General features: G+C 49.2%; 3 protein-coding genes across 5 annotated transcripts; 1 reads left to right on the top strand and 2 right to left on the bottom strand.

Moving 5' to 3' along the window:
• Positions 1-522: 522 nt before the first annotated feature.
• Positions 523-3989, bottom strand: LOC307204304 (SET and MYND domain-containing protein 4-like). Its single transcript, XM_079955933.1, has 4 exons — positions 3522-3989; positions 2855-2971; positions 1662-1785; positions 523-871 (listed from the first exon to the last, which is right to left on the bottom strand). The coding sequence occupies exons 2-4, from the start codon at positions 2961-2963 to the stop codon at positions 697-699; spliced, it is 408 nt and encodes a 135-aa protein (XP_079812059.1). The 5' UTR covers positions 2964-2971; positions 3522-3989; the 3' UTR covers positions 523-696.
• Positions 3990-5702: 1713 nt separating this feature from the next.
• Positions 5703-11289, top strand: LOC307204201 (pigment epithelium-derived factor-like). The gene is made up of 7 exons (XM_079955769.1): positions 5703-5861; positions 6237-6429; positions 6516-6671; positions 7219-7422; positions 7662-7804; positions 9798-10008; positions 10873-11289. Exons 1-7 carry the CDS (start codon positions 5775-5777, stop codon positions 11127-11129), a joined length of 1251 nt encoding a protein of 416 aa, XP_079811895.1. The 5' UTR covers positions 5703-5774; the 3' UTR covers positions 11130-11289.
• Positions 11290-11906: 617 nt separating this feature from the next.
• Positions 11907-25148, bottom strand: LOC307204118 (SET and MYND domain-containing protein 4-like). 3 transcript variants are annotated; one of them, XM_079955540.1, is made up of 12 exons: positions 25007-25148; positions 24207-24274; positions 23300-23439; positions 22471-22615; positions 20809-20898; positions 18963-20094; positions 17432-17614; positions 16004-16179; positions 14906-15041; positions 14239-14355; positions 13046-13169; positions 11907-12255 (listed from the first exon to the last, which is right to left on the bottom strand). In XM_079955540.1, the coding sequence occupies exons 2-12, from the start codon at positions 24207-24209 to the stop codon at positions 12081-12083; spliced, it is 2421 nt and encodes an 806-aa protein (XP_079811666.1). In that variant the 5' UTR covers positions 24210-24274; positions 25007-25148; the 3' UTR covers positions 11907-12080. The 3 variants fall into 3 exon arrangements, with proteins under 3 accessions (XP_079811666.1, XP_079811667.1, XP_079811668.1); XM_079955541.1 differs by lacking the exon at positions 25007-25148 and adding an exon at positions 24559-24946; XM_079955542.1 differs by lacking the exon at positions 24207-24274 and having other exon boundaries at positions 25007-25117.
• Between the last annotated feature and the right edge of the window lie 133 nt (positions 25149-25281).

The following is a 25281-nucleotide window of genomic DNA, read 5'->3' as shown; positions in this document are numbered from 1 at the left end:
AAAAGTTACCTCTGTTCCCCGTTTTTCCTTCCCAGTGTCCAACACAATGTTCTCACCACTAGGCAATACCCTACTCCCCAGGGATCCAGAGAATCTTGTGTGTGCTTTGGGGGAGGAGGGGGCTGCCTTCCAGCAGTCCCGCCTGTACCTCTGGAGGGGCTCTGACCTGTGTGTATGCACCTGTATGAACCAACAGGTACCTCCCAATCCTGTGACTTGAGGACCCCACTCCCCCCCCCGAGACACAGATGCATCTGCCCCTCCCAAAGCATGTATTTGATGGCAGCCACCTTCAATGCACTGAGGAAAATTTCATGGCAAAGGATTGCTGCTTCAGTGGTGAAGAGAGCATGTTTTGCATGGGAAAGGTCCAGCCCAACCATCTCCCAGTGGGAAAAACCCTTCTCCACCTGGGATCCTGCCTATGAGAGGAGACCATCCTGGGTTTGTTGGCCCAAAAGTCTGACTTGGCACAAGGCAACTTTCTATGTCCTCCTTGGAACAAGTGGACAGAGGCAGGAATGGTTTTTCAAGCCTTTGGGGAAGTTTAATGAAGTTTGCCAATATCACATGATTTGCTCCCTGCCTCTGGCTGCCCAGAGTACAAACGGCGTGTCCTTCCCATCATTCAGGTGTCTTCATCCCCGCCAAGGGTACCAAACAGCAGGCTAAGCGGGCGGCCTGCATGTTTCTCACTTACGACATCTTGGGTCTTGCACTGGCAACAGAGGCTCTGCCTCCTCTGAGCAACTCCTCCAGGCAGGCTTTCATCTCTTGCAGCTCTTGCAGCTGGGTACTCTGGGGGCCGAAGTGCCTAGACAAAACATGCTCAGCCTCCTGGATGGTGGGCAGGGCTTCTGGTACAGCACGCCTGGCCACAGAAGAAAAGGAGGAGGCATTCTTGAAAGGGCTGCAGCAATGGCTCCCTCCCCTCAACAGAACCCCAAGCTGAGCTCTGGACCTAATCTCAGCCACCCAAGATGAAGAAGAGTCCAGAAGGAGGAGAGGCTGAAGGGAGGGAGAGCAGGAGGCCTCAGGAAGGATGAGGAGGCAGCGAAAAATAGGGATGGAGGTTCTGGGGAGTTAATTATTAGGAAGAACTTTGTGTTATGTAACAGCAATTTGTCCACAATCTGGACAAAAATCTCTCTGAAAAGCAATTCATCCTGACCGTGGCAGGGAGGGGGAGAGAGAGGGGGGGAAACTAAACCTCCCCCTCCACATGCCTTCCGGGCTTAGCAGCTGCTATTTACATTAAAAATATACATACACATGTTCTTAACATACAATGAACTTCCCATGTGATTCAGCCCTTGAGTAACACAGCGAAGTGCTCAGGCTCTTTTTGGAGGGTTCCAGTGAAAAGTTGGCTCTTGCGGACACTTCCAGAACAGGACTTTCCGCTTTGAATAGAGGCAGGGGTCAGATGAGGCAACCCCAAGACATGCCTCCCAGTCCTATGACACAGGCAAGTCCATTTTCTCCACAGCCCCTAAGGGGATGCAGGGTGGGCCACAAAACCCCTCTGTGTGAACCCTTCAGCTGCTTTCCCTAGGCCAGCACTGAAAAGCCCCTTCTGAAAAGCACGCTGCTCCTGTCCACTGCTATGCGGAAGCATGTACCTTGTGAGCCACCATAGGGAGCGGGGGAGGGGCACTTACCCATTGAAGAGGACTTGTGCCAGTTTGAAGAGCTCCTGGCCTGCTTCTATGCTGGAGGGGCCGTAATGGGCTTCCACAGTCTGGATGCTGCTGCGTAGATGCCCTGCTGCTTCCTGCCACTTCCCTGGGAAAGATTGGGAGCGAGGTAGGAGAAATAATGTGGGAATCATTTTACTGGGCACCAGAGTGCTTCCTTAGCCTCCTCACAGCTACTGCTTCATGCTCTCATTATCTTAAATGCTATCTATTTACGGATTACAGAGGGCTCTAGCTCTAAGCAATGGTGGTTGCCTGTATGTACGTACGTATTATCTCATGGGCTGTTATCATCACAGCCCTGCTGCCAAGCTCCCATTTTAAGATTATATGACCCTTGTAAAATCAATCAATCATGCAAACTTATTACTCAAGTGCAAACTGCCAAATATCAGTGCAAAGTGATGCATATTGGAGAAAACAAGCAGACAGACAAACAAACCCACCCCTAACTCCATATATGCAGACTTAGGGGATCTTAGCTGGCAGGGCTTCGGGTCACCGTGGTTAGCTCAAGGACAATGATAATTCAGAGTCTGATTGTGTCAAAAAAAGGCAGATTCCATGCTGGAGGATGTTGGGGAAGTGGCTGAAAATAAAACTGCAATTATCGTAATGCCTTATGTAATTATTTGTTGCAACCAAACTTGGAATAAACATAGTGTACACAGTTCCGGTCACCCTGATTCAAGAAAGGATATCAGAGAGCTGGCCAAAGGTGTCCTCAAAAGAGGACAAAATGATGAAAAAGCTGGCACACCATTTTTACAAGGAAAGGTTGGTGCATTTGGGCCTTTTCGGTTTAGAAAGACAATGAATGCTGTGTGGGATGTGCTAGGGATATATGCAGTCATGATCAGCTGATGGGCAGGAGAGCTGAAGCAGGCTGCATTGCCTGCACAGGGATTGCAAAGCGCATTGCTTGGGATTCCCAAGGGCCTGACAGCCAGCAGAGCGCTTGGGATTTTGACAGTTGGGCCGGACAGGTTACCTGTCACTCATCTGTTATCATAATTACATCATGTGATTAGCAGGTAGGTTTCTCCATGCACACACACACCCTGCATCAAAGTTGGTCTGCAGGGGTGGGGCCAGATAAGGCTCTGGCTGGCAGAGCCAAAAAGGGTTTCCCCCCTTAGTTTAAAAGAGCACCTTACCCAGGGTGACGCAGGCCTGCGCCAGGCGATCCTCAATCTCTCCCACCATCAAGTGCGCTGGAGAGAGGAATCTCTTGGCATCCAACCTGCATTTCAGAAGCAGCTCCATCGACTGATCTGGAAATTCAAGAAGCCCAGGCCCAATGCAATTGTGAGATGGACACATGACAGCCTTGGCCATATTCACAAGAGGCCTGTGGGGCAGATTTCTATTAAGATCTCTGTATTGTTTTGCATATGTGCGGCTGTGGAGGTTTGCTGTTGAGACAGATAAAAGTGTCACCTTTTGCTTTTAATGTTATTAAGGGCTGATTTGCTGTGAGATGCCTTGAGTGGCTCATAATGCTGCAGAAAGGCGTGGCAGAAACGTTTAAGTAGCTAAACCCAGGGCTTCCTGGTTCCTACCCGACTCTTCTAGATACATAAGCTACCCAGGGAGAGGCCCTGCCTGAGTTTCTTGGGTGTTTTTAAGCCTCACACTTTATCTGGCCTCTCCCCTTCAGAATTTCCCAAAAGGCGGCTCCTTAAGAGGGAACAGCCTGAATACAACAATGCTGCCCCCATGTGGTCATCAGGAACACGACATCGTAGGCAAGGTCATTTCTACTTGTGCCAACTGGTCAGTGAGGAAGCAGCAGCACAGGCACTTGTTGCAGAAGATGCTCACCTGGGTGGCCACACTGCAGAAGCTCCAAGGCTGCCTCGGACTGCAGTCGAAGGTCACAGAGCTGATGCTGGAAGTGATCCTCATGAACTCGTACTTCGCAGGCCCCACTGGAGCAATGGAGCAAACCCTCTGCACCCTGGAAAAACCCACCGGACAGCTCCCTGTTTGTATCACATTACAGAGCCTCATCCATCACACCCCTGAGCCAGGTGGTGCTTGGGGGAAAAGGGCACCCCATAAACTGACTCAGGCACAGATCCAGCCCAATTTATGCAAAAAACGGTTTGAGTGTCTTTGCAGCAAATGACATGAGCGTTACTCTCACAATGAAAAACATTTAGAAGGGCACCGTAACTGGATCAGGCCAAAGGGGCCCCAAGTAGTACATCCTCCTGTTCTCACAACAGCCAACTCAGCAAGAAGCCTGCTATCAGGACCTGAGTGCAACAGCAACTCCCCCCACTTGTGTTTCCCAGGAGGGCATATAAAAATTTAATGAATTAAAAAAATCAACCAACCAACTGCAATTGTTCAGAGGCCTTTACTGCTTCCAGCAGTAGCAGCAGAACACAGCCATTCTGGCTAGCAGCCATCAATAGCCATCTCCTTCTCCATGAATGTGTCTGATCCTGTTTTAAAGCCATCCAAGTTGGCAGCAATCACTGCCTCTTCTGGGAGTGAGTTCCACAACTATGTGTGGAGGAATTCCTTTTCAAATATTCCTTTAGTTATATCATGAAAGGGGAAAGCAAAGGAAGAACCAACTGCATAAATGGAAGATGGGGGACACCTGTCTTGCCAGTAGTACATGTGAAAAGGATCTAGGGGTCTTAGTAGACCTCAAGCTGAACATGAGTCACACAATTAGAAGGGACTGAGAATAAAACTGCCAATGACAGAATGCCATTATAAAAATCTATGGTGTGGCTGCATTTGGAATACGTGTCCAGTTCTGGTCGCTTCATAACAACAACAACAACAACAACAACAACAACTTTTTTATTTATACCCCGCCCATATAGCTGCGTTTCCCCAGCCACTCTGGCGGCTTCCAACAAAATATTAAAATACAGTAGTCCGTCAAACAAACTAGAAAGGGATATTGGACAGCTGGAAAAGGTTCAGGAAAGGGCAACGTTTGGGAAAGGCAGCTAAGAAGAGACTGGACAGAGGTGTCTAAAGCCAAGCACAGTGTGGAGAAAATGGACAGAGAGAAGTTTCTCTCTCTCCTAAGACTAGAACTTGTGGCTTAGGCTGAATGTTGGAAGATTCAGAGTAGAGGAAAGAAAACCCTTCTCTGTGGAACTCGCTCTTGCAGGAGGCAGTGATGGCTACGAACCTGGATGGCTTTAAAAGAGGATTAGAGAAATGCACAGAGGAGAGGGCTATGGATGGCTGCTAGCCACAATGGCTGTGTTCTGCGCCTCCACTATTGGAAATAGTAAATGCCTCTCCATACCACTTGCTGGGAATCACAAGTGGGGAGAAAAGCCTGCTTCAGACATGATCACTCTAGATCTGCAGTAATTTGAAACTTTTGTGCCATCCTGGTGATTTGGCTGCCTTCCCTTTAATTGTAGCCTTTTAAAGACCTAACTACTATTTCCACATAGCCCTTGTGGCGCCAGCTTTCAGGGACATGACTTTGGTGTCTGCTGAGGTTGCAGGCTACCCTTTGGACTGGATGAGGCATTATCTAAGTCTATCCCCTGCAAACACAAGTGATGAATTCATGCCAGAATCCTGCAAAACAAGAGGTCTGCTTCACCTGCCCCAGTCCAATTGTCCCGATGGGAGAAATAGGTGCCTGTGGCAGTCCAAGGAATTGCTGGTCTGGAGTTATTGCACAAATTATTAGAAGTTATAGGGAAGTCTTAAAAGCTCAAGGTTTTGATTCATGTTTAGGACCGTGACAAGCATTGGACTTGAGCTGTGATTCTTTCATTGTTTCTTGCTTGGAATATTCACAAGGGGGTGGAAATAGTAAATATTACTTGTAGTTTTATTGCTTCTGCTGGCTCATGGGAGCAGGGCAGTTAGTAAGACATCAGCAAGTACCAAAGCCAATGCCCACTGCAGTCTTCTCTTTAATGAAACAGGAAGTGAGGTTTTGTTGGTTTGTTTTAAATGAAAGTCCTGGGAAATGAGTTCCTGCCTCAGTGCTCTGTCCTGTATTTGCAGCTCCAGCTACAGAGAAAAGGCTGAGGGGGACAGCAGTTAAACTTGTTTGTTCTTTCCTCTCCAGGCCCCGCCATGCGACATCTGGTGGTTCTTCTGTGGCTGGGACTCCTAGCCATCTCCTGCAGAAGCCAGGACTCTGGTACCAGGAGCAGCCCACAGGTCTGTCTGAGGCTTCAGGGCTCCTCCCAAAATACTGAACACGACCCCTGAGGCATTCTTCATGTCCCCTTTTGTTTAAAAACTAGAAAAACGGGGCAGGGACGGGCTGCATAACCTAGCCCATGGCAAGCTGGGGATGAAAACCCATATGCTGCCTTCTCGCTTTTGTACTTTGAGAAGTCCCTAGGATGTTTCTACAGCGGCCTCTGTTAACCTGATGCCCTCCAGATGTTTTAGACTACAGCTCCCATCAACCCTTGTCCAAAACATCTGGAGGGCGTGGCAGCGGCGAAGGCTCTCTTTAAGGCATTCAGACAAATGGAAGGAGTCTTAGGGACGGGAGAATTCTGAGCAAGCAAATTTTGCCTTTCACAGGATCCTGAACCCGACAACACAGAGGGAACTGAGGAAGAGGACCCCTTCTTCAAGAGCCCTCTCAATAAGCTAGCAGCTGCCGTCTCCAACTTTGGCTATGACCTGTACCGCCAGCAATCCAGCCAGGCTCCCAGCGCCAACGTCCTGCTGTCCCCCTTCAGCATTGCCACTGCTCTCTCTGGCATCTCCCTTGGTGAGCTCAGTTCTGTTCCATCCTTTCCTAATATCACCCATCCCGGGAAGGCGAATTTCACAGGCCTTTTTCTTTGTGGTTTGTAGGGGCAGGAGAACGGACCGAAGGTATAATCTCTCGTGCTCTGTTCTACGACATGCTTGACAAGGCCGGGATCCACAGCACATACAAGGAGCTCCTGACCACCATGGCGGCTCCCTCCAAAGGCCTGAAGAGCGTCTTCCGCCTCATCATGGAGAGAAGTAAACCTTGTGGCCCTGCTCCCCATGTCACAGGGGATGGCAAGGAGGCAGAGTGGGCGGCCACGGGGAACATGGTCCAGCAAGCAGCAATTCCTGGTCCCCAAATCAAATCATCCGTACTTGCAGGATGTACCCATTTGCCTTGGTAGGATTGGATATTTGGGCAGCAGGCGCCACCTAACCTAGCCACTCTATTTAAAAGTCCGTCAGTCTCATGAGCAATTTGGCCCAGGCTGTTTGGAGCCAGTGAGCACCAGCCCAGCCTCAAAGTCCAAGGCAGAATTAACGCCTGCCTTCTGCACAATTCTCATTGTTTTCTACGAAACAGGTCCTGTTGAGAACTGCTAAAGTTACTTCAGATTTAGTGCCTGGAAGGGTTTTTTCATTGGCTGCCTCTGGGCAAGTGGCTCTATACAAGTAGGCTGGACCAGGTCACCTTTGGCTGCCTCCACATCTGTGGCTGCATGAGTACAGGCTGTTAAGACATCACCTCCAAGTACTGAGCAGGATGGGAGCTTTCTAGTCTCATCCCTTCCCACTCCCCTAGGGCTGAAAATGAAAATTGGGTTTGTGAATGAGCTGGACAAGGCCTATGGAGTCCGCCCCAGAGTGCTGAGTGGAAACGCCCGGGCAGACCTGCAAGAGATCAACAACTGGGTGCAGCAGCGGACTGGCGGGAAGGTCACGAGGTTATTTGGCGAGATCCCTGCTGGAATTAGCATCCTGCTCCTTGGGGCAGCCTATTTCAAAGGTAAGGGGAGACATGCCGAGAGAGGTGCTCAAGGAAAGGAGAAGGTAAGGTCCAGTGGCGGGCACCTTGGGGTGACAAGAGGTGTCTCAAATTCCTTGAGGTTAGGATCACAGAGGAGGGTGAAGGCTGGGCTGTGTCTTCTGCTTCTCCCCAGGGGGAGTCACTGTTCCAGCTGAAGCTTTTCGAAGGAAGAGGGAATTAGGAACTCAATAACATTTCTTTCCCTTCTCTAATAACAGGGCAGTGGGTCACCAGGTTTGACACCAGGCTGACTAAGCTGCAGGACTTCCATCTGGATGAGGGCCGGACGGTGAAAGTGCCCATGATGTCAGATCCCAAAGCCATCCTCAAGTACGGCTTTGACTCTGAGCTCAACTGCAAGGTCAGTACAGGGAGCAGACCCTGCAGAAAGGGTCTCCCTGCCTGCTTCACAGTATAAGGGCAGGCAGGCCTTCCTTCACCAGTTGCTCCCTCTCATCACTAAATTTGGGACAAGAAGGGAACAGCTTCATTTGGCCAGCTAAACTAGGTGAGGGTAGCCAAAGCGTCTCAAACCCTCAGTGAGTTAGGGACTTCCCCTGCATGTGAAGACAGGCTCTGGCGGATAGAGGAGGTGAGAGCAATAGTGGTCCAATGGTCAAGAAGGCAGTTTCAGCACGTGCCGTAGAGAGGTGAGGAGCAGGTGGGGTTTGTCAACTTGGGAAGGCAGTCTATCTAGAAGGAAAATTCTGGTCCTAAACCTCCACTGCCTTGTGGGATATCTTCAGAAGAAACGGCTCAGGAGTCAACCCTATACAAGTCCGGAGCGGAGTCCTTAAGATAGTTGGATGGCGCTTTGTAGGTCTCCTTCCAGGAACTCCTGCCGCCAAACATATTGCTCTGCTTTCCTTTGGACCACATAAATGAGGCTGAGAGAGGCATCTTGTCTTCTGGGCAGCCCATATACTGCCCAGACTTGCTCCTCAGGGAAGTCACTTCGGTGCTGCTAGTGGTTTGACTTCGCCTCTGAAGGCACATTCCTTTGTCTCTCAAAACAGACGGATACAAACAACAACAACATTAATTGTTGCACTTTCAGTGGCCCAGATTTGTTATTTGCCCTTGTCCCCCTCTTCTTCCCAAGAAGCCATTCCTGTTTAGCAACGCTGCCACTGAGAAGCGGCCAGATATTGCCATCTGCCCAAGATCCACCCTGAGGATGGATTTGAACCTCTGCATGGATATGCTATTGAAATATAAATGTGTGCCAATGATGTACCTCCATGGGTGGCTCTGCCCTGCTATAAGCTAAAACTGGCCAGCAAAGATTCCTCATTCACACATGTGGAGCAGTCCCTCCCACCCTGTGGCTTCTCTCAGAGGTCCAGGTCAGAGAGCAGCACAATCCATTGCTTGTTTGGGCTGAAGGCCAGGAGAACCAGGCTACATAAGATGGGGATATTTTGGTTCATGAAGAATTGCAAATTTTGCAAGTACAATGGTACCTCAGGTTACATACGCTTCAGGTTACAGACTCTGCTAACCCAGAAATAGTGCTTCAGGTTAAGAACTTTGCTTCAGGATAAGAACAGAAATCATGATCCGGCAGCGTGGCAACAGCATTAGCCCCATTAGCTAAAGTGGTGTTTCAGGTTAAGAACAGTTTCAGGTTAGATACGGACCTCCAGAATGAATTAAGTCCTTAACCCAAGGTACCACTGTATGTCAATTTCTGCAGCACATTTGCAAGCTAAACTTGGAAGCTGGGGATGAAAAAGAAGGGATTGTAAACTGCAGCTTATGCACTGAGAACAACTTTGATTGGGCCATCTCTTTCATTTTCAAAAGTGCCTCTCTTCAAGTGGTAGGACCCTAGCCAGCTGCTGCAATAGAGAATGAAGGGTGTTCTTAAGTGTTGCAGGTACAAATGCCCCATGGATATATGTGTGCGTGTGCAAATATGTGTGTAGGCAGGATTCAAGCCTTCTAAACATCCCAAGACCCCAGTTTCCACCTGCCTACGACTGTTGCCCCGGCTCAGTCAACAACTCCCCCTTTTGCTTCCCAAAGAACTGCACCCATAGTCCCAGTGACAAACACATCCAAAAATCCTCCTCTGGAGCTTAAGCTTCTTCCCACAGGCTGGGAACAAACAGGATCCCCTGGGCCGTGGCAACATTTCTCAAGCCATCTATGATGGCTAAGACATGAATGAGCAGAGGGAAATTAATTACCTTTGTAACAGTGGGGCAGACAGCTCACTCTGCAACGTTCTTTGGGGGGTGGGGTCCTGGGCTGAGCAAGTGGCTCAAAGCCCTGCAAGGAGCACAGATGGAGGAACTCCTTTGAAATGTCAGCACCTAACACCTTTCACTTTCTCCGGCTTCCATTTCTAGATTGCTCAGCTGCCCCTGGCAGGAAGTGTCAGCATCATGTTCTTCCTGCCCCAGAGTGTGACCCAAAACATGACGCTGATTGAAGAGAGCCTCACCTCCGAGTTCATTCATGACATAGACAGGCAGCTGAAGACCGTCCAGGCGGTGCTGAGCCTACCCCAGCTCAAGATGACCTCTGAGACGAACCTTGCCAGCACACTCCAGGAAATGCGTATGTACCCAGCCCAGTTCTGCAGCTGAGGTGGGGCGAGAGCGTCAGTGCAGTGCTGCACTTGGCAAAATAGATACACCCAGTAGGGTGGATGAAGCACTGCAGGTTACAAGCCCCTTCCCTTCCCTTATTTTTGCACTGGCTGCCTTTGAACATGGAAGGCCATTCCTAGTTGCCAAAGCTAATGGACACAAAGATACTCTGTCCACGTTGGGGATGGGCAGGATAAGAGGCACATGCTTTGCCTGAAGAAGGGCCTCAGGTTCGATTTGTGGAGTCTCCAGGTGGACTGTTTCCCTTCCAGTCAGCGCAGACACTGCTGAGCTAGATGGCTTGGTCTAGGGCTGCTTCCTCTACTCTTCCAGTGAACCAGTCTAATCTTCTGAACAAGTAAACTGCACTTGTGGCAGCCATAGGGCAACTGCAGGAAGCAATGTGACCCTTGGTGCCAGTTTTTAGTTTACTGGATGGCGAGAGGTCTAGTATCACTCATGTAACTTCCAGCCAACTGGACTGTACACTGAGGGCCACAGCGCTATGGTGGAGCCCCCGTCCTGCATATTGAAGGTCTCGGGTTCAGATACCTGGATGGACTCCCTGCCTGAAACCCTGGAGCGTTAGTGCCAGTCCTGCCCAAACCAGGCTGAGCTCAGTGGACTTATGGTCTCAGGATAAAGCAGCCTCCTCTTTTCCCATGCACTGCCTTGGTCCAGCCATGTCAGCACCGATCTTCCTTGCTGGCCAACTCTCCCTAGTTTGTCAGTGTTGCCTTCTTCTTTTTGGCTAGGAGCCCAGGAGACGCAGCTTGGCTGCACCCCTGGTCAGTTCTCCCCCCAGCTAATGAGACATCCTCCTTCCTCACAGGGCTCCAGGCACTCTTCTCGACTCCCGACTTCAGCAAGATCGCTGTGAAGCCTGTCAAGCTCACCCACGCACAGCACAAAGTAGTCCTTGAGCTCAGAGAAGACGGCGCACGCCCTGTGTCTGCTCCAGAGATGACCGGACCCCTGAACTTCGCCATAGACTACCACCTGGACAGACCCTTCCTGTTTGTGCTTCGGGACAATGACACAGGCACTCTCCTTTTTATTGGGAAAATTCTGGACCCTCGGAGTGCTTAGACTCCCCCCCCCAAAAAAAACCCCATCAGAACAGCCTGTGGTCATCGGGGAGGAAATGGGTTGGGGGTAGGTAGGTGGGGCCCGACTGCCCTGTTGCACTCTTGTTGTGCCCCACAACTGTTTATGCTTACGTGCTGCAATAAACATGCCCCAAGAACAACTGTGTGGGTCTCGGTAGTTCATTATCTTGTTGGTGACAGAGAAAGCATACCAGGGGAGACAGAATTATTGAGAAGGATGGAAGAGATAGCAGAGAAAAGTTACCTCTGTTCCCCGTTTTTCCTTCCCAGTGTCCAACACAATGTTCTCACCACTAGGCAATACCCTACTCCCCAGGGATCCAGAGAATCTTGTGTGTGCTTTGGGGGAGGAGGGGGCTGCCTTCCAGCAGTCCCGCCTGTACCTCTGGAGGGGCTCTGACCTGTGTGTATGCACCTGTATGAACCAACAGGTACCTCCCAATCCTGTGACTTGAGGACCCCACTCCCCCCCCCGAGACACAGATGCATCTGCCCCTCCCAAAGCATGTATTTGATGGCAGCCACCTTCAATGCACTGAGGAAAATTTCATGGCAAAGGATTGCTGCTTCAGTGGTGAAGAGAGCATGTTTTGCATGGGAAAGGTCCAGCCCAACCATCTCCCAGTGGGAAAAACCCTTCTCCACCTGGGATCCTGCCTATGAGAGGAGACCATCCTGGGTTTGTTGGCCCAAAAGTCTGACTTGGCACAAGGCAACTTTCTATGTCCTCCTTGGAACAAGTGGACAGAGGCAGGAATGGTTTTTCAAGCCTTTGGGGAAGTTTAATGAAGTTTGCCAATATCACATGATTTGCTCCCTGCCTCTGGCTGCCCAGAGTACAAACGGCGTGTCCTTCCCATCATTCAGGTGTCTTCATCCCCGCCAAGGGTACCAAACAGCAGGCTAAGCGGGCGGCCTGCATGTTTCTCACTTACGACATCTTGGGTCTTGCACTGGCAACAGAGGCTCTGCCTCCTCTGAGCAACTCCTCCAGGCAGGCTTTCATCTCTTGCAGCTCTTGCAGCTGGGTACTCTGGGGGCCGAAGTGCCTAGACAAAACATGCTCAGCCTCCTGGATGGTGGGCAGGGCTTCTGGTACAGCACGCCTGGCCACAGAAGAAAAGGAGGAGGCATTCTTGAAAGGGCTGCAGCAATGGCTCCCTCCCCTCAACAGAACCCCAAGCTGAGCTCTGGACCTAATCTCAGCCACCCAAGATGAAGAAGAGTCCAGAAGGAGGAGAGGCTGAAGGGAGGGAGAGCAGGAGGCCTCAGGAAGGATGAGGAGGCAGCGAAAAATAGGGATGGAGGTTCTGGGGAGTTAATTATTAGGAAGAACTTTGTGTTATGTAACAGCAATTTGTCCACAATCTGGACAAAAATCTCTCTGAAAAGCAATTCATCCTGACCGTGGCAGGGAGGGGGAGAGAGAGGGGGGGAAACTAAACCTCCCCCTCCACATGCCTTCCGGGCTTAGCAGCTGCTATTTACATTAAAAATATACATACACATGTTCTTAACATACAATGAACTTCCCATGTGATTCAGCCCTTGAGTAACACAGCGAAGTGCTCAGGCTCTTTTTGGAGGGTTCCAGTGAAAAGTTGGCTCTTGCGGACACTTCCAGAACAGGACTTTCCGCCTTGAATAGAGGCAGGGGTCAGATGAGGCAACCCCAAGACATGCCTCCCAGTCCTATGACACAGGCAAGTCCATTTTCTCCACAGCCCCTAAGGGGATGCAGGGTGGGCCACAAAACCCCTCTGTGTGAACCCTTCAGCTGCTTTCCCTAGGCCAGCGCTGAAAAGCCCCTTCTGAAAAGCACGCTGCTCCTGTCCACTGCTATGCGGAAGCATGTGCCTTGTGAGCCACCATAGGGAGCGGGGGAGGGGCACTTACCCATTGAAGAGGACTTGTGCCAGTTTGAAGAGCTCCTGGCCTGCTTCTATGCTGGAGGGGCCGTAATGGGCTTCCACAGTCTGGATGCTGCTGCGTAGATGCCCTGCTGCTTCCTGCCACTTCCCTGGGAAAGATTGGGAGCGAGGTAGGAGAAATAATGTGGGAATCATTTTACTGGGCACCAGAGTGCTTCCTTAGCCTCCTCACAGCTACTGCTTCATGCTCTCATCATCTTAAATGCTATCTATTTACGGATTACGGAGGGCTCTAGCTCTAAGCAATGGTGGTTGCCTGTATGCACGTACGTATTATCTCATGGGCTGTTATCATCACAGCCCTGCTGCCAAGCTCCCATTTTAAGATTATATGACCCTTGTAAAATCAATCAATCATGCAAACTTATTACTCAAGTGCAAACTGCCAAATATCAGTGCAAAGTGATGCATATTGGAGAAAACAAGCAGACAGACAAACAAACCCACCCCTAACTCCATATATGCAGACTTAGGGGATCTTAGCTGGCAGGGCTTCGGGTCACCGTGGTTAGCTCAAGGACAATGATAATTCAGAGTCTGATTGTGTCAAAAAAAGGCAGATTCCATGCTGGAGGATGTTGGGGAAGTGGCTGAAAATAAAACTGCACTTATCGTAATGCCTTATGTAATTATTTGTTGCAACCAAACTTGGAATAAACATAGTGTACACAGTTCCGGTCACCCTGATTCAAGAAAGGATATCAGAGAGCTGGCCAAAGGTGTCCTCAAAAGAGGACAAAATGATGAAGAAGCTGGCACACCATTTTTACAAGGAAAGGTTGGTGCATTTGGGCCTTTTCGGTTTAGAAAGACAATGAATGCTGTGGGGGATGTGCTAGGGATATATGCAGTCATGATCAGCTGATGGGCAGGAGAGCTGAAGCAGGCTGCATTGCCTGCACAGGGATTGCAAAGCGCATTGCTTGGGATTCCCAAGGGCCTGACAGCCAGCAGAGCGCTTGGGATTTTGACAGTTGGGCCGGACAGGTTACCTGTCACTCATCTGTTATCATAATTACATCATGTGATTAGCAGGTAGGTTTCTCCATGCACACACACCCCCTGCATCAAAGTTGGTCTGCAGGGGTGGGGCTAGATAAGGCTCTGGCTGGCAGAGCCAAAAAGGGTTTCCCCCCTTAGTTTAAAAGAGCACCTTACCCAGGGTGACGCAGGCCTGCGCCAGGCGATCCTCAATCTCTCCCACCATCAAGTGCGCTGGAGAGAGGAATCTCTTGGCATCCAACCTGCATTTCAGAAGCAGCTCCATCGACTGATCTGGAAATTCAAGAAGCCCAGGCCCAATGCAATTGTGAGATGGACACATGACAGCCTTGGCCATATTCACAAGAGGCCTGTGGGGCAGATTTCTATTAAGATCTCTGTATTGTTTTGCATATGTGCGGCTGTGGAGGTTTGCTGTCGAGACAGATAAAAGTGTCACCTTTTGCTTTTAATGTTATTAAGGGCTGATTTGCTGTGAGATGCCTTGAGTGGCTCATAATGCTGCAGAAAGGCGTGGCAGAAACGTTTAAGTAGCTAAACCCAGGGCTTCCTGGTTCCTACCCGACTCTTCTAGATACATAAGCTACCCAGGGAGAGGCCCTGCCTGAGTTTCTTGGGTGTTTTTAAGCCTCACACTTTATCTGGCCTCTCCCCTTCAGAATTTCCCAAAAGGCGGCTCCTTAAGAGGGAACAGCCTGAATACAACAATGCTGCCCCCATGTGGTCATCAGGAACACGACATCGTAGGCAAGGTCATTTCTACTTGTGCCAACTGGTCAGTGAGGAAGCAGCAGCACAGGCACTTGTTGCAGAAGATGCTCACCTGGGTGGCCACACTGCAGAAGCTCCAAGGCTGCCTCGGACTGCAGTCGAAGGTCACAGAGCTGATGCTGGAAGTGATCCTCATGAACTCGTACTTCGCAGGCCCCACTGGAGCAATGGAGCAAACCCTCTGCACCCTGGAAAAACCCACCGGACAGCTCCCTGTTTGTATCACATTACAGAGCCTCATCCATCACACCCCTGAGTCAGGTGGTGCTTGGGGGAAAAGGGCACCCCATAAACTGACTCAGGCACAGATCCAGCCCAATTTATGCAAAAAACGGTTTGAGTGTCTTTGCAGCAAATGACATGAGCGTTACTCTCACAATGAAAAACATTTAAAAGGGCACCGTAACTGGATCAGGCCAAAGGGGCCCCAAGTAGTACATCCTCCTGTTCTCACAACAGCCAACTCAGCAAGAAGCCTGCTATCAGGACCTGAGTGCAACAGCAACTCCCCCCACTTGTGTTTCCCAGGAAGGCATATAAAAATTTAATGAATTAAAAAAATCAACCAACCAACCAACTGCAATTGTTCAGAGGCCTTTACTGCTTCCAGCAGTAGCAGCAGAACACAGCCATTCTGGCTAGCAGCCATCAATAGCCATCTCCTTCTCCATGAATGTGTCTGATCCTGTTTTAAAGCCATCCAAGTTGGCAGCAATCACTGCCTCTTCTGGGAGTGAGTTCCACAACTATGTGTGGAGGAATTCCTTTTCAAATATTCCTTTAGTTATATCATGAAAGGGGAAAGCAAAGGGATGCGAGGAAGGCTAAAACCACCAGGCAAACACACCACAGTGTGGACTGGTGTCCAGAAGCTGCAATGGCCATACTATGCCTCTTCCATGTCTAGGTGCCAATTGGTGGGGAATGACAGCGGGAAAGGCCTGTTTGCCTTCATGCTGGCTCATGGGAACAGAATGCCTGCCTGGAGAGGCCTGTGACTTGATGCAGAAGGGCTGCTCTTACCATCTTAACTATCATAAGCGGAGAACGTCCTCAGCTTGTAAACTGGAGGGCTGTGCCCTGCCCCCCCCCTGTCAAGGATGCAGCTGCCCCATTCAATACTGCAGAAGCAACCCTGTCAGAGCATTACCTGCTGCATGGGCTTGTGGCAGGCAGGGCAATAGAAGAGACCGCCTTGGGAGGATGCTCTCTTTCCTGAGTTGGGCTGCAGCTCCTCCAAGCAGGGCAGACAGCAACATTCAAAGAAATACTGAGAAAGGAGCCGCTTACGCCTTTCGGCAGCCCCCATCCTGCACCTGTGAGGCCCTGTTGAGAGAGGACACAAAGAACAGCCACAGGAGCCACAGCCACAAGGGGAAACTGATCTGGAGTGTAGGGTGCTTGCAAAAGCAGATCAAAGCCACTGCTCCCGCACCACGCTTTTCTGTGGTTCTGAGTCCAGCTTCCTCCTGCTGCCTTTGCTTTGCCAGAAACAAGCAGACTTGCCAGCAATCCCAATGTTATTTGAGCTCTCAGGTCTTGCCCCTCCCAGTAACGTGGGCAGGTTGATGGCCATTAAAAAACGTATAGAAGGGTTAGAACGCTGCCTTATTCAATTTAATGTTTAATGGATGGCTTTTAAAGGAAATAAGCATGGTCATTTTTTCTAAAGGTTGTAAAACAGATTTGGAGAGGTGAGGCTGACATCTTGACCAACAGCATGCCATCTCCCACTGCAAAACCAGAAAGCTTATTTCCCCCGAGTTTGGCCCTGAACAGGCACAAACACTTTCCCCCTTCCCTGTCCCATGGGGTCCTCATCCACTATCAACTCGCCTACGGGGAGGATTCCAGGAGAGAGCAGGAGGCAGGCGAAGGCCACCTCAGGGGGGACCTTAAAAGCTTTTGGTTGTTTGGTATACTTTTTTAAAAAATAGTTGTTTATAGTGTCTTGGCATTGGAATGATTTGTATCATGAAAGGTGGGATATAAATAACTGAAATGAATAATTGGACACTTTCAAGAGCGTGGCTCTTTTGGTGCCTTCCTGTGTGCACCTTTCACTCTGGCCTGAGCTTTCTTGAGCTGGAAAAATTCCATGCGCTCGGGTCACCCAGAAATACGATATTGTGCTAACTACTTAAAAATTTATATCTCGCTCATCAGTTGGCTGGGTTCTCAAATTCACTTTCAATCCCAGATACAGTAATTGAAATAAAAATGATAAAATCGTAGAACTCAGCTGTAATCGTTTTGACAAAAAGCATGTTGAAATGTTGGAAAGAAGCAGAGAAATTGTTTTCCAAATTCCAGCCTCCTGAGGAATTTGAGAGCAGCTCCCCAGAACTTTTTCAGCATCACCAAGAAACTAATGAGGCTGATCTGCAGGCATGAGGCCCTTAAGCCCCGTTTTCAGTCAAGGAGGGGGGAAAGGGAAAGGGAGGAGGTACAAGCAAATATAAGATCCCAATACCTACGCCACTGGTACATTTTGGCCTCTCTTGAGAAAAGCGTGACAGGGTTTCCAGGCATCAGTTCACCTGGCCCCCTCCTCAGCCAAATGAGAGCAGTTACTCACCATAGCAGTGGAGAATCTCCTGCCCTCTTGGAATTGACTGCAAAGCTCTGACCTCTGCGGTTCTGCTGCTGAAAGTCACGCTGGTGTTTGGCTCACAAGAGTGGTTCAGGAGGCTGACCACGGGGTAGAGAGCTGTGGCTACACGCACCTGTTTGCTGCTAACCACTGGCCCATTCTCAGCCCCTGAGTGAAAGTGACAATGAGGCTTTTAGGGACAAGACGAATCAGAACATCAGAAGAGGCTGGCTGGACATCCAAAAAGGCAAGATGGTGAGACCACCATGGCTCAGTGGAGCACCTGAGGACCGCCAGCACCAATGGGGGGGGTGGCAGGTCCTGGACCTGGCTGGTCCCTGTGCCAACACTGCCACCACCACGGGGGGGGGGGGGACAAAAACCAGGGGTGTCCAACGCAACAACTAGGGAGGCCACACAGAGCCCCCAGCCCCACCAGTGGCCTCAACCCCACCAGGACTGGGAGCACCCCACCAACGGCCCAGTGGACAACATTCTTTTATAAATTTTACACCCAACACAAGTGCCACAAAGGCGCTTGGCACCACCTCACTAACCCACCCCTATTGCAAGTGAAAGGGGGGACAGCCTATTCTCAAACAAGGCCGTCTATGCCAGATGAGACACAGGACCAACTGGCTGGGAGCCAAATGGTCTAAGCTACCCCAAGCAAACACCTATATAACTACATAAAGATTACCCTCTATAACCTACCCCCCAATCTTCAGCCCATTCCTAACACTAACCTTTGCTCTTCCCCCACCCACCACACCCACCCATCAGCATATTAGGTTCAATAGCCAATATAAGGTGAGAAACACAGGACAACCCAGACAGGTTAGCAGGGAATCATCCCGTAAAATAGACAAACAAAATGGCTAGCTTAAAAGCAATTACACTAAATGTGAGGGGACTGGGAAACCTGATCAAAACAAAGAGCACCAACTTGTAAGTAAACACCATGAAACCACACATTGCCTTCCTACAAGAAATACACAACCCACCCAAAGGAAGCCAACTCCTGAGCGAACCCCGCTTCAGTCAACAAAGGGTGGCACCTGGCTCAGGATAGGCCCTTCCTAGAAAAGCTAACCAATAAACTGAAACTGACAAGGGGATAAATAGAAGAGCATGCGTTCACCCTGGTATGGCTCCCCTTAATCACATTCGTAGCCCAACAAGACCAAAAGAATCCATCAGCAGCATACAAATCAGTCTGGCTTCCTGACCCAACAAGCCCTCCCCTCCTCACAAATGCAAACAAACCCCATTGCAGCCAACCAACCACACCCTGCCGTCCAATATCTCTCACTACCAATGAAATGTATAATGTGAGTGGTAACTGGTATTCAGAGGCATTTACTGCCTTCAGCAGTGAAGGAGAGAACCCAGCCAGAAGAATCTGGAGGCCTTTACAGCTTCCAGTTCTTAAAAGTGCTTCCTCATGTATAACACACTCTGCCCATCTCCTCTAGGGAGTCCAAGCATGAGAAAGAGCAATCCCCTGTGTACTCACCTGACACGTGGAGTGCAGACACTGCCTGCGCATTGCACTGCAGCTGCAGCATGTGCCTCAGCATGGCCTCCCCTGGGACTTCCCACTCAGGACATGCTTTGCCAGCTTCTGGTCCTCCCTGGTCTTCCGGTGTGCTCTTCCCTGAAATGAAAGCCTCCAGACCAGCTTCTCCAAGCCTCTTACACAAGGCAGCAACGCTCAGGCTGCAGAGGAGCCTGAGCTCAAGGCTGTGCTTTTCAGTGTGTGGCAAAAGGCAGAAGATGGCTTGGTAGGAACTGCTGTACCGCCCATCAGCATCACAGCCAGGAATGGAGGAGGCCAAGTTCTCTTCTACAACCACACTGGGAGCTGGTGCTTCAGCAACAGGTTCTGCCACCACTTCCTCTGTGTGCGACTGCTTTATTAAAGTGCTGACCTCTGCAAAGCCTGCCACCAGAACCGATCTTAAGGCGACATGGCAGAACACTCCCAATGTCAGAAGCAGTCCCCCGAAGGAGCACTCTTTGCTGTGGTAGGTCCTCCATGCCAGCTGGGCACAGGCATGGCTGCAGTACTTGGCATAGCTGCACCCCTGGCAGGGAACAGGCGATAGCAGCTGCTTCAAGCAATGGTGGCAGTGAAGATCTTCGTTAGCCAGCTGCCCATTCAACATGGCCTCTGCACTGCCTTGAAGCAAGAGGCTTTCCCCGGGGCATAGCACGCTCACAAACGCCTCTTCCCTCACTAAGAGTTCGCCAGGAAGGATATCATTGGCTGCAACTAAATGGCGCCCTTTGCACGCAGAGAAGTTTAAGCTCACTGATGCAGAGGCACATGAAATCCTACTGCTCTCCTCCCAAGGCTCCAAATCCTTCTGGATCCTGTCAGACACAGCAGGCTGACAGACTGAACCACTCTTCCCTTTGCAGGCTTTGAGTTTCAGCTGGATGAATTTACTAAGCAGCACATGATGGCTGGCAGCTTCCGGACTCTGGACTGCAGACATTTTCTCCTCCATGCTGTCTAGGGCTTCTGTCACCTCCTGAAATCGACCTAGAGAAAAGAGGCAGTTGGCCTTCCGCAGCAACAGCTTGGGGAGCAGTTCTTCTGGGTAGCCCCCTCCCTGTGCCCTCTTAATGTCCTCCAAACAAACCTGAGGGGAAAATAAAGATTTTCTGAAAGCTTGAAAAGGGGGTTGTGGATACTACAATGTCCTAAGCTCTGCTTATTCTGTTGCTCAACTTTCTTATTACATTTACAGCTACAACTAGGTCCTCATCTGCCCCACCACTTGCCAGCTTGCTAGTAACAAGTGCCATGTATACCATGCAAGGTTCTCTTTGTGTTGTAAATGGCTTCCCCCAGAAGTGCTTACACATTAATGATACTTCCCACACCCCTGCTCCCCCAAGCTGTCACCTTTCTACTTACAGGAAATCACTATTCTGCAGTTAACCTCAGCCAGGCACAATAAGCAGTGAGAGCTATTTTACAATCTTTAGAATCAGAGAGTGCATTACCATGTTAGAAACACAGGAAGCTGCATTATGCTGAGTGAGAATATTGGGCCATCTAGCTCAGTAAAATCTACACTGACTGACAGAGGCTCAGGCAGAAGAAGCCCTTCTTGGAAAAGCCAGGGGTTGAACCTGGGATTGTCGGAATGCAAGAACAATGCTCTAACTCTAAGCGATAACCCGGATTCCCCAAAGGTTGAGGAGCCCTACACATTGCAGTGCTTGCACTATACACACAGACACACAAAGCAAATGGTTCTGCTTCTGGGGCATGTGACTTTCTGACTGCCGGGCCTCCAACTGGAAACAATGGCTTTGGACAATGTGATGCTTGGTTGGCCCCAACTCACCTCAAACTGACCCAGGTGGAAAAGAGCTGCCGAGTGGTTGGCATAACACACTGCCATTTCTGGGCTGCCGGCCTCTGCATGGGAAAGTGCCTGGAAAGATCAGAGAAAGAGGCCAAAATAAGTGGAGTGGCTAAAGGGCGAGAGCTGGGAGGTTTCAGGTTGGAACCTCAGTTCAGCCACAGGACACAGCTAACTGAAGGCAAAATGCATTGGTCTGCCTTCAAAAGAGAACACACCCCTTCACACCCATCTCTCTTATGAGTGGAAAAGACTTTGATGGGGGCCTTCTCTGTGGCAGTGCCCAAAATGCTGAACTCCCCGCCCTATGTTGGAATTTGCCTGGCCCATCCTTTTTATGGCTTCTCACTCCCAAGCTTTCTCTCTCACACACCCCTTTGATGGCTTTTAGTCTCCCCGTTATAGTTTTTGCTCTGCTATGGTTTAGCTTTGTTAACATACTAGCAGTCTCATACGTGGCACTACTCAGGATTTCTAAGAAACAAAAGAAGCAGAGCAGTTTTGAAATCAGTAGTTAAAATCAGTGAAGTGCTGAAAGCTTCAGTCTGCTATCCAAACACCATCCAACTGATTCCAAACACAGATGAAAACCTGCTCCTTGATCTCAGAAACGACCATGTAAGAAGACTGAGCTAAATTCCATTTTGAAAGGTTCAGTCCAGCATCTTGATTCAAAAGGGCATCCAGTTCTACCCAAACACAAGACAAAAACATGCTCCTTGATCTCAGGAACAGCCATGCAAAATTGGCACTGTGGGTTAAACCACTGAGCCTAGGATTTGCCAATCAGAAGGTCGGCGGTTCGAATCCCCGCGACGGGGTGAGCTCCCGTTGCTTGGTCCCTGCTCCTGCCAACCTAGCAGTTCGAAAGCACATCAAAGTGCAGGTAGATAAATAGGTACCGCTCCGGCGGGAAGGTAAACGGCGTTTCCGTAAGCTGCTCTGGTTCGCCAGAAGCAGCTTAGTCATGCTGGCCACATGATCCGGAAGCTGTATGCCGGCTCCCTCGGCCAATAAAGCGAGATAAGCGCCACAACCCCAGAGTCGGCCACGACTGGACCTAATGGTCAGGGGTCCCTTTACCTTTACCTATCTTAAAGAGGTGTCCAAATGCAGACAACTTTGCAAAATGTATATTAGATCACTGTTTTTTCTGTATATAAGATGTTTTTTGAAAGAAAAAAAGAAGTTAAAAATTAGGGGGCATCTTATAAAGGGACAGTGAATGCACAGGGGGTAAAAAAAAACAACCATTCAACTTCCTGCAGCTGCTGTGAAGAAGCTGCCAGAACCGCCAAAGCCACTGTCCATCTCATGTAGCTGGCTTGGGCTGGTGCCCGTGTGTGCACCCCCCCCCCCAGTGCTTTGAATATTTAATGAAATATCAAAGTTGTTGTCTGGTATTTAAAATATTGATTTCTTAATTTGGGGTTCAAAAAAATAGGGGTCGTCTCATACATGGGGGCGTCTTATACATGGAAAAATATGCTAGATGGATTTCAGTGTATTTTTGCATTATTTGTGTTATACTGTAAGCTTTACTGAGGGTGCTCTGAGTGGAAAGGAGGGGGGGGATAAAAATCAACAAAATAAATAAATAAATAAACAGGTGTTGAGCGCCCTCACCCAGCCCCAGGTCTTTACCCTGGAATAGAGTACTGCTGCTGTTCTATACTCCTTTTTTCGAAACCATTTGTTCCCTTCCTCCTTGCAGGACAGAGTCATCTTAGGATCTTTCTTCACACAATAGTACCTGGACAGCCTCAGCAAATACTCTTCATCTTCAGGACTACAAGAGGGAGAAAAGAGCAAGAGAGAGGGGGAGAGATTTGAGACAGGTGTGAAGGAGAGTCAGCACTAGAGATGTCACAGAATTCTGTCAAAACAGGAAATGAGAGCTGGAATGGCATTAGTTTGTGTGCCCCTCTGCAAATAGGAATACATATCAGGCAGCAAATACAATTGGTATTGGCTGTTATAATCCAATGCAAGAACATAAGAAGAACCAAAGGGGGCCCATTTAGTCCAGCATCCTGTTCCCACAGTGGCTTGTGGGAAAGCTGCAAGCAGGAATTGAGCACAAAAGCAACTCTTCCCTACTTTGATTTCCAGCAGCTGGTATTCAGAAGTATTGTTACCCCCAGCTGTGAAAGCAGAGCATAGCCATCATAGCTACTAGCCATTGATAGTGCTCTCCATGCACTTGTCTAATCTTCTTTAGAGCCATCTAGGTTGGTGGCCATTACTGCCTTTTCTGTCCACGATTCGCTGTCATTATTTGCAACATGCTCCCCTCCGAGAAATGAATGGCGTGGCACTGCATAACAATCACAAATTAACGGTGTTATTAAATTTCACCATAGTCAAGCAGCTAGCTCAACGTTTTTGGGTTTTTTTCAGAACTCGAACTGCAGAGGAACAGCATGCAGGCTTCTCAGCAAAATATTCACACACATCACTCAAAGTTACTTACTGCAGAAGAGTCAAGGAAAGAAGAAAGCTGTCCCTGAGCGACATGGAGTGACAAAGTTGTTCCTTCAATAATGGCTGCAGTGAAGTCAGTTTCTGGCTAATGTAAAGCTTCCATTTTTCCACAGGTAAGTCCATGATGAGCTAGAAATAAACCCATCCAAATTTTGTTTAACCATTCAGAGGCTATATAATCTACAGCTATTTGATAATGCACTGGTGTTCAGCTGGTGGGTTGGGACTCACTTGTGGGTCACAGAATCACATAACTGTAGAGTTGGAAGGGACCCCAAGGCATAGCTGTCAACTTTTCCCTTTTCTTGCGAGGAATCCTATTCGGAATAAGGGAATTTCCCTTAAAAAAGGGGAAACGTTGACAGCTATGCCCCAAGGGTCATCTAGTGCAAGCCTCTGCAATGGAAGGTTAAAACAATAGCACTACTACAATGCAAATATATGGTAAAAGATTAGGAAAAGTGCCCCAAATGCACATTTGTGTTAAAAGTGGGTCCTGGGCTTGAAAAGGTTGAAGATACCTGATTTAACAGAAGGTGAATTTAGACCAGAGCAGGTGGAAAATTAGTAGTAGTAGTAGTTTATTAAAGTTATCCTTCATCCAAGGATCACAGGGCGGTTTACAATTCAGTATAAAAACACAAAAATACATACTCTAATAATGACAAAAATACATAATCTAATAAATTGGGCCTTTAAAAAAAATCTCTTGCATCAAAGACATATGAGGGTGTGCTTCTGGGTGCTAACCAGGGATGAGGAACCTGCTGTGGCTCTCCCTTCAAATGCCTTTGGGCTCCCAATTCTTCTTGGCTCCAGCAGTCAGCATGGCTTGCGGCCAGGGGCTGCGATGACATCTACAGATATCCCCCCCCCAATATATCCCCCACACCTACCATGCAGCCTATTTCACAGGGTTGTTGTGAAGGCAAAGCTGGGGCAGGCGAGTACGGTGCTTGTCACCCTGGAGGGAAGAAGAAGCAGGACAAGGACGATGACAGCAATAATGGTCATGCTCCAAAAAGAACTACAAATTCCATCCCCAGAGCTTTCATCCTATGCTGAAACCACACCTCTTCCCCCTGGCATTTGGCACTTGAGGTAGAACCATAGGGCTGTAGAGTTGGAAAGGTCCCTGAGGGTCATCTAGTCCAACCCCCTGCAATGCAGAAATCTCAACCAACACATATATGACAGAAGGCCTTCCGACCTCTGCTTAAAAACCTCCAATGAAAGAGAGTCCACCACCTTCTGAGGGGGACTGTTCCACTTTGAACATCCCTTATGGTCAGAAAGTTCTTCCTGATGTTGAGTCGGAATCTCCTTTCTTGCAACTTGAAGCCATGGGTTCGAGTCCTACCCTCTGGAGCAGAAGCAAGCAGGCATGTTCCTCTTCCACGCGACAGCCCTTGAGATATTTGAAGATGGCTCTATCTCCTGTTTTCCAGGCTAAACATCCCCAGCTCCTTCAACTGTTCCTCATCAGGCTTGGTCTCAAGACCCTTTGCCATCTTGGGCACCTTCGTTTCTGCTTCTCAATATCCTTCTTAAATGGGGATAGCCAGAACTGAACATTGGTCTCTTTCTCTCTACCCACCCTCACAAATATTCATACACTTAATACCCAGCCTAGCATTGTGATTGCAGTGTTTTTTTCATTCTTTTTAATTCAGAATTTTAAACTGTTGTGACTCACCCTGGAACCTGCAGGTGAAGGTTGAGTAGTAAGTTGTAAGTATACTGATAATAGAACTATAATAGCAGTGCTACAAAAGGAGGGGATGAGAAGAACAATTGTTGTACCCAGTTCCCTAACCTCCCGCTCTTGCTTCTCGTACCCCGCCTTTCCCCGAGAGAGGCTCAAGGCGGCTTACAGCTGCGGCAGAGAAATCTCTTGGCCCCTCGCCTGTCAGAGAAGGGGTCTAGTCCGAGTAAAACTTAGACACAACCCCGTCATGCTACTTGAGCGAG

Source organism: Podarcis cretensis (genome assembly GCF_951804945.1).
Source record: "Podarcis cretensis genome assembly, chromosome: 15".
Taxonomy (NCBI): domain Eukaryota; kingdom Metazoa; phylum Chordata; class Lepidosauria; order Squamata; family Lacertidae; genus Podarcis; species Podarcis cretensis.
The sequence above is the reverse complement of the archived record's forward strand: the minus strand, read 5'-3'. Positions and strand labels throughout refer to the sequence as shown.